The sequence below is a fragment of the Chelonoidis abingdonii genome, chromosome 1 (genome assembly GCF_003597395.2).
Source record: "Chelonoidis abingdonii isolate Lonesome George chromosome 1, CheloAbing_2.0, whole genome shotgun sequence".
NCBI classification, from domain to species: domain Eukaryota; kingdom Metazoa; phylum Chordata; order Testudines; family Testudinidae; genus Chelonoidis; species Chelonoidis abingdonii.
In genome coordinates this window covers 368,492,865-368,508,422 of record NC_133769.1, presented here as the reverse complement: position 1 = coordinate 368,508,422, position 15,558 = coordinate 368,492,865, and the positions used below count along the sequence as shown (strand labels likewise).

At 56.9% G+C, this 15,558-nt stretch overlaps 1 protein-coding gene across 1 annotated transcript in view; it reads left to right on the top strand.

The window, feature by feature from the left end:
• LOC116817215 (sodium-dependent proline transporter-like) overlaps positions 1–15,558 on the top strand; it is a 44,746-nt gene that overhangs the window by 15,901 nt on the left and 13,287 nt on the right. Inside the window, exons 5-10 of the mRNA XM_075061895.1 lie at positions 3,320–3,548; positions 11,117–11,248; positions 12,908–13,056; positions 13,770–13,819; positions 14,551–14,689; positions 15,059–15,095. Coding sequence (XP_074917996.1) covers positions 3,320–3,548; positions 11,117–11,248; positions 12,908–13,056; positions 13,770–13,819; positions 14,551–14,689; positions 15,059–15,095 — 736 coding nt within the window. The remainder of the gene's footprint in view (positions 1–3,319; positions 3,549–11,116; positions 11,249–12,907; positions 13,057–13,769; positions 13,820–14,550; positions 14,690–15,058; positions 15,096–15,558) is intronic.

The window sequence follows — 15,558 nt, the reverse complement described above, 5'->3', positions numbered from 1 at the left end:
AAGGCTCCACAGCCAATCAGTGACAGAGCTGGGGTTAGAACTCATGTGTTCCTGGCCCTGTGACTGGTGCTCCAAACCATGCTGCCCACGTGTGTTTCAGCCTGACAGTCTTCAATGCTAGAGCATGGTGCTTTGACTACACTCAGTCCAGAGAAGTTTATAACTTAAGGACCTGACCCGGTTGGGTGCTGAGCATCTTTGGGCCCCACTGGCTTCTCGCGGGTGCTGAGCATTCCCAGCACTCACTGGACTGGTCCCGGCATTCTCGGTTCTACCTGCTGGCTTGGACCTGGTTTTTCCAGCTCCGTCTCTGCTGGCGACAGGCTCTTCTCAGTATAGCACTGTATAAAATACATGCCCAAGCCAGTGACCTGCCTCCTGAGACCCGCCAAGATCTGCTAAGGGAGAAGCTGCTGCTGGCTCCCCAGGTCTCTAGCTTCCACCAGGAGCATCCTGGCTGCTGTTAGGGTTCAAGGAGCAGTGCTGACCTGAGTCGGGGGCTGGGGAGTGTCAAGGGCTCACCCGGCTCCTACCGCCCAGTCTGATTTGGATGAAATCTTCCCCCACTCAGTCGCTGCTGCTAATTGTCCCTGAAGACTGGGGACTCTGAAACCCACTGCTCAACAACTGATAGCTCCACTGATACCAGCGTGGCTGGCCACCACTGCTGAGAGCCCTGGGAGTCATGCATCTGCCATGTTCCCTGCAGCCCTTTCTCTCTGCTCCTTCCTTCCTTCCTTCCTTCCTTCCTCAAGTGACCTATGAATTAAACAAGCCCTGTCTTGCCATTTGCTTCATTCTGCCCCTCTTGCAGGGTTCCTGCTGGCTCAGCTGCCCTCCAGCGGCCTTCCCCCTCGGTGCCAGAGGCAGTGAGAGGTGCTAGGGAAGGTGAGATGGGTGGCGGAGTGTGAGCTCGCTGGAGTCCCGTAGGCCTGGGACTGGCCCTGCTGATGCTAGAGACGGCCAGATACAGATTTTGGGATGGAGCCAAATGTTACAACTCTGGGTCACTTGTGCCCTGCCCCCAAGCTTCCTTCCCATCCTATGTGCCCATGCGATAGTTATGCTCTGGGAGCAGGCAGACTGGTGGTGCTGTGCCCCCTGTGCAGCCAGATATCTCTGCCGGTGCAGCGTGCTCCTTGCTTTGAGCCTCTCTTCCTACCCCGACGACATCACTGCCAGTGCACCTCCGTCCTGCCTGCATCCCCCTCTGCTGGTCCAGCCCTGAGCCCAGCTAAGGAGCAGCTGCTGATCTGTGCCAGGGTTCTGTACTGTGTGCAAACGAGAAACCTTTCCCTGGTCCCACTCCTCGCCGCCCAGTGAACTTGTGAGCTGGGGGAGCTGTACGCGCTATGGCTTATCCCAGCACATCAGTGGCACTCTGCCTTCCCAGACTACCGTGCCCCTTTCAGGAGCCTGATTCGTCTTGTGTACCCCAAGCTTCACCTCACTTATAAATGACTTGTTTACAAAATCAGACCTAAGAATACAAAAATGTCCTCACATGCTAGTACTGAAATATTGCCGACTTTCTCATTTGGTCTATATGATATTTTAGTATGTGCTGACTTTGCTAGTGCTTTTTATGCAGCCTGTTGTAACACTAGGCAAATGTCGAGGTGAGTTGATGTACCCCTGGGAAGATCCCTGTGTACCCCCCAGGGGTATGCGTACTCCTGGTTGAGAACCACTGCTCTACGTGAAATCCCAAGTCGCCCCTTCCTCACCTGCTGGGTGTGTTTTCTGATGACCCAGCGGCTTGCAGTTGAGTTTCCCTGTTAAACTGTTGTCTCTGTTTTCCCTGTTGAGTGCTGCTAAGAGATCAAGCCTTGTCCAGCCCAGCTGGCAGTTGCAGGCATTGCTCTGATAGGTGATGTGTGAAGAGAGGCGCTGGTGAAGGGAGGAGACAGCTGCCGGTGATGAGAGCTGCTGATCTGTCTGTCCATGGCAGATGGTGCCCAGGCAGGGCTGCTCTGGTGCTAGTCCTGGCAGCCTCTGTGCAGGGGGATGGCAAGTGCTGATGATCAGACAGTCCCTGGGTGAAAGGGAAAGTGATCCGTCCGACCCCCCACCCCACCCCCGTATGTTTGTTTCCTCGTATCTAGACAAAGCAGGCTTGGAGCTGCCCTGGAGCTCTGCCAGCTGGAGAAGAGGGGGATTTATACGAGGCCTTGATCAGGATCTGGGCCTTGTGCTGGGTGCTGCGCAAACAGGTGAATACAGTCCATGCCCTAGAGAGGAGACACCTGATGAAATGGGGCGAGGGGGCAGCGCTCAGATACCTTGCTGCATAGGTATTAACCACAGCCCAGCCGGCAAACGGGCCGATCACTTGCATGCATCTTGGCAGCGGCCTGACTCGGGGATGGGAAGCAGGAGAAGAGGCTGGTGGGCTGCACTGGTGGGGGGGGGGGCGGTAGAGAAATTGTGAGGAGCAGACACACGGGTGGTCCCACCAGCTGGGTGGAGGAGATGATGGGGAGCAAGTGGCTGAGCTGTGAAGGGCCAAGGCTGAGACGCTTGGACTCGATGCCCGAGAAGAAGATGAGCCAGTGGAGGGCTCCAGAGAGACCTGTGGCCAGTGTGACTGGCAGGGAAGATGGCCCTCACTGTGTTATGGATGGATAGGGGTGGGGAAGGTATGATGTGAGGCCTGGGCAAGAGACAGAAGGAAAAGGACAGAGCTGAGAAATGCTGGCAGGGTGAGGAGGGGGAAGAGGCAGTGAGATGTGGACAGCCTGAGTATGTGTATGTGGGGGCGGAGGAGCGGAGCGAGGAGTCTCTGCTGACTCCTGGGGGGCTAGTCTGGTTGCTGGAGAGGACAGTGGTCATGCTCAGGTGACGGAGAACAGGGGCTGTGGAGAGGCCTTGGGAGCAAAGGTTGAGGGCTGAGTTTTGGCCACACTGACCAAGCTGATGGTGACACAGGCTGAGATGCAGGGTTGGGCCAAGGGAGACGGGTGGATCAGAGCCATTAAAAATAGGAGAGCCCTCCGGCATCAACATGTAGCCCATCTCCCCAAGGGCCAGCACGGGGGCTTGTTCCCTCTAGATCTCTCCACAGGGCTCTGTCCCAAGCCATGGGGGCTCCCTGAATGGCCTAGATATATGGGACAGCTTCCATCATTTCTCTGTGAGGTGGGGCTACTGGTATGGATCATCCAGGAGAGGTGCCTGGGGGAAGGTTGCTCAGAACTTGCTTGTGGGCTGACGGACGTGCCCTCCCTCCCGGGGGCACGTGAGCATGCATGCTGGCACTCTCAGCTGAATGGGATTTCTCTGATCTCTGACTCCTTTACCCCTTCTCCTCCCACTGCAGGGGAGTCCGGTCCAGCTGAACAGTGTCACCCTGGAGTCTGAACACCCGCAGTCTGTGAGCCAGCCCCAACCTGCCTTCCAGATCCAGCCTGTGACCCCGGACCCTGCCCCCAGCCAGTCCAGGGAGACATGGGGTGGGAAGTATGAGTTCCTGCTCTCCTGCATCGGGTATTGCGTGGGGCTGGGCAATGTCTGGCGCTTCCCCTATCTCTGCTACCGCAATGGAGGAGGTGAGTCCATGCAGGCCTCTTTGCTGCTGTCTGTCTCATAACGCTGGACTGAAGCAGATGAGAATAGGTAACTGATCCCTTCAGTGGGAGGCAGCTGCCTTCGAGTCACGTAATTACACCCCTCTTGCTCTGGAACTAATGCCTGGATCCACCAGGCAGTAGGAAGCTGATGATGAGCAGAGACAGAATATCTGCTGAGTCCCGGATGAAAGGAGTGCTGCTCCAAAGGGATGGTGCTGTTTGCATGGAGCAATGTTTGTTTAATAGCAGGGCCACTTGTGGGTGGTGGCATGGCCTAGCGGGTGGGGATCTGACTGAGTCAGGACACCTGGGTTCTGTTCCCACTGCTGCTCCTCAAAGGCGCTCAGTGGTTATTGTGTCTCCCCTCAGTCTTCTCTTCTCCAGACTAAACAAACCTATGGGGGAAGATTGAAAAAAATTGGTCATGTTTTCTAGACTTCTAATCTTTGTTTCTCTTCTTTGGCCTTTCTCCATTTTGTCCACATCTTTCCTGAAATGTGGCACCCAGAACTGGTCACAATACTGGAACTGAGGCCTAACCAGTGCAGAGTAGAGAGGAAGAATTACTTCTCGTGTCTTGCGTACAACACTCTCGCTAATGCATCCCAGAATGATGTTTGCTTTTTTTGCAACAGTGTTACAATTTTGACTCGTATTTAGTTTGTGATTCACTGTGATCCCCAGATCCCTTTCCGCAGCACTCCTTCCTAGGCAGTCATTTCCCATTTTGTATGTGTGCAACTGATGGGTTCTTCCTAAGTGGAGTACTTTGCATTCGTCTTTATTGAACTTTATCCTATTTACATCAGACCATTTCTCCAGTTTTTGTCCAGATCATTTTGAATTTTAATTCTATCCTGCAAAGCACTTGCAACACCTCCCTACTTGGTATTGTCTATTAACTTTAAATGTCCTCTCTATGCCATTATCTAAATCATTGATGAAGCTATTGAACAGAACCAGACCCAGAACTGATCCCTGTGGGACCCCACTCGATATGCTCTTCCAGCTTGACTGTGAACCACTGATAACTGGTTGAAAAACCATTTCCAGAGAGTAGTTATGCACCCATCTTGTGGTAGCTCCATCTAGGTATTTCTCTAGTTTGTTTATGAAGAGGTCATTATCAAAAGCGCTTATTATATTTTCTTAGTCCTGGGCGGGCCGTAAAGGAAGGAGTCTGGCTAATCTGCAGGCAGATGATCCATAAGTTTTCAGAAAGAGATGTTTTGGGGACTTGATAACTAACTTTATGAACTGAGGCAATCTCTTTCCAGCCCTAAATAGAACCCCAGGTCTGGAGCGTCTTGCCTGGCGGCTTTGAAATGAAAGGTTACCACATACCAGTCAAGGCTGCTGGGCTCAACTCTGGCTCTTGAATGAGCAGATCTGTGCAAGAGCAACACATCTGAGGTACTGCAAGACACATGCCCCAGAGATGTTACCCCAGGGCAGCCCAGTTGAGCTGGAATCTTTCAGCTGTTTCCAAGCAGTGGGATTTTGCTTTGTGGGGGACACGGTTAATTTGTTCTTGCTGCTGCTGTGGCATGGACTGACCAACCTGGGTTTTCCTGAACACATTTGCTCTTGGAGTTAGGTTAAGGCCCCTTTGTTGGGGGTTTTTCCCGGACCTTTTCTCCAGCTTTAAAAGGAACAATCCAGCCTACCCGGGTAATTAGCCATGCCTTTAGGGAGCCCCTACTGACTGCTAATGAAGGGAGGATCTGGTGATTACCTCATGGTGAAAGATTCCCTGCAGAGCAGGGCTAATCCCCTCTGCAATGCACTCAGGGGGAAACCAGTGCTGACTGGTTGGTATGGGAGGAGCTTGGAATTGGGTCTCCTAACTAGATGGTGTCTGATCGAGCTTTCCTTGTGCACCGGGGAGCTGCAGGTTTCGGCTAGCCGAGCAGCTCCTGATTGAGCGCTTGCCTACTGAAATGATCTAGAAAGTACATGGTTCAGAATGGACAGATCCATTGCAAAGAGAGAGAACAAAATGGGTGAGGGAATCTCTCTGATTGGACCAACTTCTGTCGGTGAGCGAGAGCAGCTGTTGAGCCTACGCAGAGCTCTTCTCTGTGGCTTTCGAAAGCTGGTCTCTCTCACCAGCCGAAGTCCGTCCAATAAAAATATTCCCTCCCCCACCTAGTCTCGCATGTCCTGGGACCAGCACAGCTACAGCAACTCTGCAGCCAGGCCCTCTGATCAGATACTCTGCATGCAGCCGTGGGCTGTGATCTGCTGCAGCCTTAAAAGCTAGGCAGGGTCAGTCCTGGGCACTGCTTGGCTGGGGCAATCTCCAAAGGAACCTCAGGACAGCATAGTGTCTGGCGGAGGAGAGGGGTGCCAGGCTGCTGGAGGTGCCTGCTCCCTTGTCCCTCTCTGCAGGAGGAGGGAGGGAGTTAACCGTCATGTGCCCCAGCCAGTTCCAGTGGCCCTATCACCCCCCCCCCCCCCCCCCCCGCCCTGGAGTTCCCCGGGAACGGCGGTGCCCTGCCCGGGCTGGGGGTGGGGGGACCCCCCGCCAGGGCCCTGAGGGCAGGCACAGAGGCACAGCGGGGTGACAGGGAGGAAGCTGGAGGTGGGGGAGGAGGGGACAGGGAGCCAGGGGAGGAGTCTGGCCAGAGCAACAGAAGGAAGGAGATTTCCACACCAGCATGAGCAGAGGAGGCCCAATGAGAGTCGCAGAGGCAGGAGAGAGGAGTGCCAGAGAGCTCAGAAAGGGGGTTAGCAGTGAGAGTGGAGAGGCTCACGGCTCCGATCCCCCCCGGGCTCTCCTGCAGGGCAAGAGGAAGACCCTAGTGTGGAAGACACTGTGACTTTATCCACTGCTGTGCAGATCGGAAGCATGTGACCCTCTGTGCCGCTAGTGCTCTCCCCGGAGCGGGGTTCTGTGTAGACTTTTAACCACACCTCTCGCGGCGGCAGCTGAGTGCCCCTCACGACAGCGTTAATGCCCCATTCCGAGACTGAAGGGACCATTGGGGCCATCTAGTCTGGCCTCCTGCGGCAGATCTAGGTATACTTGGCCCTGCTTCAGCACAGGGGCTGCACTAGGCCAGCGGGTCTCAAACTTCATTGCCCCACGACCCCCCTCTGACAGCATTGTGTGACCCCGGGGGGACAGGGCCCAAACCCTGCAGCCCTGGGCAGGGATGGAGCTCAGGCTTCAGCTTCAGCTCCGGGTCCCAGCAAGTCTAATGCTGGCCCTGGAAACCCCATTAAAACGGGGTCCTGACCCATAGTTTAAGAACTGCTGCACTAGGCGACCGCTCATGGTCCGTTTCTATGGTTCTGTGACAGGCGGTAGCACAAAGCACCTGTGTCAACCCTTCCTCTTGCAAGCAGGGCCACTCTTGTCTCAAGTCTTGGGTCCGTTTGCAAAGTCATGGGGGGGATGCTCTATCAGGGGGAGATCAAAACTGCTCCTGGGGGGGATTCCGCATCACTGCAAGCCCGCAGAAAATGCCCCCCCCCCCCCCCCGCGCAGATTTCCTGCATTTCCCTGCTGCAAATGGAAGGGAATGGCAGGGAAGCTGCGTGGGTGGAGGGACGGGGGCGACCATGCGTGCAGTTTTTGGGGGAGGGGGGGATTGCCCTCCTCCAAACAGAGGTGAGGCATGGGGGCGCACACAGTGTTACATGCCACTGTCCCCCGCCCCTCCCGCCCCCTTCTGCCCAGCTGAAGAAGGCTGTGTCTGGGCTCTGCTTTCTAATCTGCAGCTGAACGCTGCCTCCTGGGTCCTAGTGCCAGTCATCTCCCCTTCTGTGTGCTGGGAGCCTTCCTGTTTTCTGTGACGCAACGAGTGCCAGCAGTGGGGCTGGGTAAAAGGGGGCAGGGGAAATGAAGGAAGGGGGTGGAATAGGGCACAGGGTGGGGGAGATGGAGAAGAAAAGGGGATTGGGGAATCGCGGGGGAAATTGGGAGCCCGGCATGTGGTGTTCTCTCAGCAGCAGCTAGGGCTCCTCTGCTAAGCAGGCCTATCGAACCCTCCCCCTGACAAGCCCCACCCCCGTACACCTGGTCCCCTCCGAGCCCCCCACACCCGGACCCCCAACCCACTGAGCCCCAACCAGCTGTACTTGGACCCCCACCCCATCAAGTCCCAATCCTTTAGCACCCGAACCAGACCCCTCCTCCTGAGCCCCAATCACCTTCACCGGGATCCCCTGCAGTGTCCCATTGACCCCGCACCTGGAACCCCTCAACGAGACCCTGTGCATTCAGATCCCCCACTGAGCTGACCGCACCCAGATTGCCCCACACAGCAACCTCTCACCCCACACCTGGATCCCCCCACACTGAGCCCAGGGGTGGCTCCAGGCACCAGGACGCCAAGCACGTGCCTGGGGCAGCAAGCCAAGGGGGGCGCTCTGCCCGTCGCCGCGAGGGCAGCAGGCAGGCTGCCTTTGGCAGCTTGCCTGCGGAGGGTCCGCCGGTCCTGTGGCTTTGGCGCCTGCGGGAGGTCCTCTGAAGCTGCGGGACCAGCAGACCCTTTGCAGGCAAACCGCCGAAGGCAGTCTGCCTGCCATGCTTGGGGTGGCAAAATGCCTGGATCCGCCCCTGACTGAGCCCCTCCACACCGGGATCCTGCTGGGCTGAGCCTGCCCACCCACACCTGGTGCAGAGGGGCAGGGCCCTGGGGAGTTTCTGGGGCAGGCCCAGCCCTTGTGCTGTGTCAGGGTCAGGTGCAGCCTCTTGACCGAGTCCCTGTATGGGGGCAGGTGGGGGCTTCAGGATGATCTCCCACCTCAATGCAGCCAGTGGCCGGTGCTCCCCCTGCCATGCCGGAACCTCCACATTTATTTATTGACAGACAAAATTTGCAGAATTTTAAAACATTGTGCACAGAAATTTTAAATTTTTTGAGCGCAGAATTCCCTCAGGAGTGAAAAACAAACTTTTCACTGACAGCTCCCTGGCGTTTATACACAACCCTAACCAGCCAGTTTGTGCATGCAACACAAGGGGAAATACTTTGACTGCATCTGTGCTTTAACCTGCTATGCTAACAAGTGTGTGTTCACCACAAGATGTCTCTCCAGGCTCTCTGAAGGCACCGGTATGTAGCCTCTTCCAGAAGATGACCTGTTTGGAGCATTAGTGCTGGTGCTGGTTTCGTAAACGAGCTCTCTGCATTTGGGCTCTGGAGGACTGTATTGAACTGGGGAGCTTGTGCTGGTGATGGGCTTGTGTTAGGAAATCATAAGAGTGACTGGATCTTTTTCCTACATGTCTCGCTGGAGTGTCAGGTCAATGAATGACAGTGCACGTGATGGGATGGCATTGCCTTTTCTGTGGCTGGCTGGAATGGACCATCATGGGTGGGAATTGAGTGGACAAGCACAGGAAAGCTCTGTGTGTTCATGGGAACTGCTGCCTTCTCCTGGATGGAGTATGCCAGATCTGTTTGTACATAGCAATATGTGTGTATCCAACATCTGAATTAGTGGGACTACTGTTAGGGGACGGGGTTAGCTCACCTGAGGGTCTGGGTCTTTCAGGGGAGTGTAAGTTTGTGGTTTCTGTTCCCTAAAGCACCTGGAGAGATTTAGCTGATGCCCATCAGTGTCTGTGCGCTTGTAGCCCAAGGGCAGACTTTAATGATAACGTCAGAGGAGCCTATAGTTGGGTCAACTCTTCCGATTCCAGATACAATTGATTTGACTTATATGACAAAGTGGGAATGTTCTTAATGTGTTCTTTGAATACTGGGTGAGGAGTATTGACCTGGGAAGGATGCAGGGGAGTTTTGCTGGTACTGTCTGCATTGGGGATGGGAGACTGCCTTGGGGGAGGATACCTGAGCACGTAACATGGGAACCAGGATGGGGATTGGAGCCAGGCAATACCTCTGCCGGGGAAACTGGACAAAGGCTGGGGGAGGGACGGGGAAGAGTGAGTGAGATGGCTGGAGGGAGTTTCAGTTTGGAGCTGGCTGGGAAAATGGAGGGGAGCCTCAATGAGCTCTGGCCTCCCTTCCCTCTCCCCCGATGGTCCTAACAGAGCAGATCCCGTTGTCTGTACCTGCAAGACCTGTCTTGGACTGTGTTCCTGTTGTCTAAATAAACCTTCTGTTTTACTGGCTGGCTGAGGGTCGCAGTGAATCACAGGAAGCCGGGGGTGTAGGGCTTTGTCTCCCCCCACACTCCATGACACTTAACAAGTCAAGAGTTTCTGGTTTCCAGGGCTGAAAACATCACCCGAGTTCTAAAAACCCACCACGTGTTGTGGTTTTTGCTGCCCTCTTATGGGCGATAAAGGTTCTGTCGCTAAAACTTAGGTGAAGATTCCACTCGCAATGAAGCAAGAGAGAGCCCTGCTTGCTCTCCTGTGTCTGAGAGGGTCTGGCTACTGCATGCCTGGAGACAGACCTGGTGAGATGGCTGCGTGGAGGAGGCCATATTTAGGGGTTGCTATTCAGTCTGGAATGGCACGGTAACACTGAGCTTTCCAGAGGTTTCACGGTTATGCTGGGAAACGCTCAGTGTGAGTGTTTGAAATGGAAAAAGTATCTTCCTCCTTCCCTTCCCATCAGACGTTTTTCTTCGTCAGTAGAAAACGCCCCATGTGCAGTGGAGGGCTGGGCCCGTTCTAGAGCTGATAAAGGTGGATTTCCCTCCCTTGAGTGAAGTGTTCAGTGCAAGTGACCCTGTTTGGGGACAAAGTAGCACATGGCTCTGCTTTTCCGTGCAGAACGGTGCTGTGCCACGTGCGTGGGGCTGCTTCGTGTTCTCTCTTGGCTGGTTTCTGCCCGTGTCCATGTCCAAGACCTGCCATTGACCGGCTGCAGCTCACCCCTGCGCAGTGGACCTGCACATGGCTCGTGCACCATTAGAATCCCACCCTCAAAGTATGGTTTGCATGGGCTGTGCCTTGGGGGGTGAATCCCAGCTCTGCCTTTGGCTGCCAAAGCCAGTCCCATCCCCCCTCCGTGCCTCAGTTTACCCATAGTAATATGCAGGAACGGTGCTCACGGCAGTTAGAACAGGTGAGGAGGTGCGACGTGAGCACTCTGATTTTGGGAGCTGATGGGTGGGAGCTGGGCAGGAAGCAGAGCCTCTGGTTGGGTGGGGTTTCTGTGCTGTTCTGTCAGGCTGCCATTCATCCCCCTACAGGATCCTTTTTCAATGGCAGGGAAAGAGCTCCTGGCTGTCAGTGCCAGAAGGGGCAGGGCGAGGCTGGCTGGCTGGTTGGAGTTCAGTGGGGTGGGAGCCCATTCTGCCCCACACTTCAGTGTCTCAACCCAGACACGTGATTTCCCTGCATCAAACGTGCCTTCCTCATGGAGAGGTAAAGCAGGAATGCACCCTGTGCCAAAGGCGCCAGCAGCTGGAGCTGAATGTGCTGCTTCTGCACTAGGTTTCCCCAGCCACAACCTGGCAGTCAGGCCTGTTCTGCCCTGGTCGCTGGCACTCCCACCAGCTGTAGGCTCCTGCGAGGCAGGGTCTCTGCTCTGCCCCTTCCCCATGGCTCAGTATCCGAGTTCTTACCTCCTTCCATTCCAGTTCCTTGCTAACCGTGTCTGCTCCCTCTTCCCCAGGGGTCTTCCTGATCCCCTACTTCATCATGCTGCTCTTCACCGGCCTGCCCCTGTTCCTACTGGAGCTCAGCCTTGGCCAGTACGGTGCTGCAGGGCCCATCACTGTCTGGAAGTGCTGCCCTCTGCTGAAAGGTGAGTCCGTGCCTGGCGCAGCGTCCCGCTCCCCTGACTGAGCAGGGCGTGGGGAGAGCCAGCCGCTGTACATCTTACCTCCCCCAGCCACTTCTCCGTCACCCACAACCCACAGTGGACAAGGTCCTCTGCCTCTCACTCTGACCACATCACCTCCCACTCTAGTCCTGCTCCTCCACTGTGTCCAGTTCAACCAGCCTGTCCGCCCCCATCCCGTATCTGACCACATCCTTTAGCACAGCACCCCCTAGCCTTCAGGCTAGGTTTATCCACTCCCCCAGCTGTCACTGCACTGTCTCAAGTGCCAGGAAATGCCTCCTTGAGCTGTTTCACAAGGTCGGTGCCCTCCCCTCACTGCAGCCCTCTCCGAGACCCCCAGCTCTGAGCAGCCCGCCCCATAGGCTGTAACACAAAACCCAGCCTCTCCTCTCGTCCCTGGAGGATTTCAAAGCACTAAAGAATCTGCCCTCACGGCCCCCTGGGAGGAGCATCTGTTGTCTCCATTGCCCAGAGAGACCAATGGCTTGGCCTGACCTCCCCGATGTACCCAGCATGGCAGCCCCCACTGAAATCCACAGGGCTATGGGCACCTGGGAAAGTCAAGTCCCACAAGTGACTGGCAGGGCTAGGTGCAGAGCCCGGGCTCCTGACTTCCTGCCCTGTGCATTAGCAGTAAGTGCGTCCTTCCTTCTCTAATGACTGTAAAGTGCTGGAGGTCTGTCAAGGAATAGGCAGATCACCCTGTGGCCCAGTGCGGGCTGACAGCCTGAGCACACCTGTCCGAGCAGGATGCTGGGCTCTTTCTAGTCCCCTACGGATGCCATAGCTAGCAGTGCTGGACACACCTGCCCCGTGTGAGGGCAGGACGCCTGCCTGGGGAGGAGAGATTTGGATGAGACATGAAGGTATCAGCCAGTGAGGGGGCCGGAGAAAGGAAGGGGACGTGGGCTGATGGGCTGACCCTCCTGACAAGAGATGGATCGGGCTGGAAGAACGCTGCCCCCAGGATCGCTGGGCACAGAGCCTGCAGACTTGCTGGAGAAACCTGGGGGGACCAGAGTGCCCGGTGAGCCTTGCCTAGTTCCCGCATGCAGCAGTGTTTAGATCTGAACGCTCTGTAGCTGCAGATGGGTCTTTTCCCAGCCTCCCACGCCCGCGCTGGCGGGAGACCCCGAGATCCGCTGCGCTGCCGCTCTGCCTGCTTCTGTTTCTCTCCCTCTCAGCGGCCTAGGAGACGTGCCATTACGTGTCTGGTCAGCGCCTCGCGCAGCCTGCAGTCATGGCCACGGTCTGAGGGGTGCTCCCTGCAGCACGTGCCACCTCCCATTGTTGACAGTGTGCAGTGACCAGTTCTCCACAACCTCGCACTCTTAGTGCAGCTCAGACAGGTGGCCTCTAGGCTCGTGCACCCCCTCCCCCCCATCTCCATCCACCTGTTGTCTCATGATTGACGTGTGAGCACTTCGGGGCAGCAGCCGTCTCTCTCCTGTGCCCACGGAATGCAGGGGGCCCTGCTCAGCGACGGGCCCAATGGTGCCACTGGCGTACAGCAGACGTGCCAGCTGTGAATGCCAAAGGGCCCAGCTTCGATCCCTGCCGATGCCCGCAGGGGTAGTGAGCAATCAGGGCTGGCGTCAGCTGCACCTTCCTTCCCTGCAGGGATCGGCGTGGGCATGCTGCTCGTCTCCTCGCTGGTGTCGCTCTATTATAACGTCATCATCGCCTGGACTTTCTACTACCTGGGCATGTCTTTCCAGAGCCCCCTGCCCTGGTCTTGCGATGCTCCGCAGAACGCCCCCCTCTGCCAGGTCTGTCTCTTTCCTCCCGGACGGCCACTCCACTGGGGCGGGCTGGGTTAGTCCCCTCAGCTAGGCAGCTTGGCCTGGCGCTGCTTAAAACACTCGGCTGCTCCTCGTGCTGCTGTGGGTGGGCTAGAAGGGGGCATCTGTCTGGGCCAGTCAGGTCCTGGGCACGGCTACCGTAGGAGGTGGGGCCAGCCAGCCATAGTGTGACGATGCTGCTGTTTCCTCTGGGGCCTCTTGCCATTTGGGGAGGTGCAGGTGACCCCCCCCACAAGCAGCATCCTGCAGGGACCCCACCCCGGGGTGCAGGCTGGGTCCTGGCTACAGAGGAGATGGAACCGCTTACAGGAGGTACTCAGCCCTGTTCCTCACCTGGCCAGAGGGGGGTCTCCAGCCCAGCGGGCCCCTCCCACGACCAGCTCCCCCTCACCCAGCCCCGGGCCAGGTGAGGGAAGAGGAGGAGCAGGCTGTGATATGCAGGGCAGAGGCCAAACCAAGAGGCCAGCGGATATGTCCTTTAGCAAACACTGGGCCTGACCCAGTGCCCACGGATGAGGGAGCAGCAGCGAGCAGTTAGGCCAGGGCTGCTGGGAGCCGTGAGCTCTCTGGGGAGCCTGCCTCTCCATGCTGTGGGGCAAGGAACAGGGAGGAAGCTTCTGCTTGGGGGTGGCCGGCGTAGGGATGCGGAGCTGGTGACCAGCCTGCTGTCTCTCTTGCAGAACGCATCAGGAAACGCCAGTCGGTTCAGTGCCAGCGAGGCCTTCTGGAAGTGAGTGGCTGCGTTACGGTGTTTGTGTCTGAGACTGATTCACCACCCTTCCCAGCTCGCTGCAGATCCCAGCCTGCCTGGCGGTCTCCCTCTCACTCACGGAGCCCCTGTGCTCCTGTGGAAGCCTCTCCCACCTCCGCTCACTTGGGGACTGCCTCTGCTAGCTCCACTCTCGACAATAGGGGGCGCTGCAGTCAGCGGAGTGCTGGGATAAGGGTCCAGGATTCCCTGGCCGGAAAAACAGTTGCATCAAGGGACTCCCCCTGCGTGGAGCTGTGGAACTCACTGTTGCAGGGCGCACAATGCATGAGAGAATAGCCCCTGTCCTGGCACTGGGGTTGAAGCTGTAAGCTCCTCTCCAGGCTGGGTTCGGAGGAAGCATCCCCTGCAATACTGTCATGTCTCCGCATTGTCAATGTTACCCTCAACAGCTCACACAGAGCTCAGGTCCCTGCCCCAAGCCGCTAGAGACCAGTGCTGGCAAACTGGCTGTGGGGGTAGTGGGACTGTCATGCCCGATGTAGACCTATGTCATGAGCAGGAGGGGCTGGCTGGTGGGTGGGAAGCTCTTGCCAAAGTAGGAGGCAGGGATGAAGCCAAGAGGGGGCAAAGGGATCTGGTAGTGGGCACGGTGGCAGGATTTAACACCCATTCTGGTCCGGGGGGGGCGACACCCTGTGTTCAGTGCAGGCTGGCTCCGCATGTCTTTAACCTGGACTTGTGCCATGCAGCGAGCAGGTGCTGGGGGTCACGCACAGCTCTGGCCTCCACGACCCGGGCCCGGTGAGGTGGCCGCTCGCCATATGCTTGTTGGTCGCCTGGATCGTCATCTTCCTGTGCATGTTAAAGGGAATCCGCAGCTCGGGCAAGGTGAGTGCAGGGCAGGGCGTTGCTGGGATTTGCTAGTGTGGGCCTGTTGGAGCACGTTCCCCTGGCAATCAAAGGGAGGGGAACCCCATGCGCTGGCTAGGCCCAGGGTTTTCTGTATGCGTGTCCTTTAAGGAGGGAAATGCCCCCAGAAGCTTGGCCAATGGGCACGTTCTTACCAACGCTGATGCCTGAGTTTCAGTCCCTGGCCCCTGTTCTCCGAAGGATGTGGGGCTGATCCCTGCTTTACATGGGGAAACCAAGGCATGGCATGACTCCGGAGCGGAGTCGCTGACCATTAGATAGCACTGCCATTGAGCTGGGGCCATGTCTCATGAATTCTCACTATTCTGCACGTGTCCCGGGCGGCAGCCGGGAAGGCAGATGGGGAAAGAGGCTGATCTGCCACGTGAAGGCTAGAGAGAGTCTGGGGCTTCTCTGGTTAAAAGGATGCTGCCAAACCCACGCCTTCGCCGTTCAGCACGTCCTGAGATCTCCCCTCCAGGGGGTCAGCTCTAGGGAGGGGTTGTGGGCTCCCCAGCACTGGGGGGACACGGCACATCTATTGGGGGGCGAAACAGCTAAATAAGGCAACAGGCAAAGTGCTCTTCTCCTCCCACCTCCAAAGAAAAAGGCCCCAGGGCACTGAACAGCAAATAGCTAGGAAGTAGGTTCTGGCCCCACAGCACGCTGACTGGTCCATGGACTGGTGGGGTCAGTCGTGCATGCTCTGACCCCACCAGGCAGGGGCGCCCTGTGCATGGGGTTCCTAACCCCATCCAAGTATCAGAGGGGTAGCCGTGTTAGTCTGGATCTGTAAAAGCAGCAGAGAATCCTGTGGCACCTTATAGACTAACAGACGTTTTGGAGCG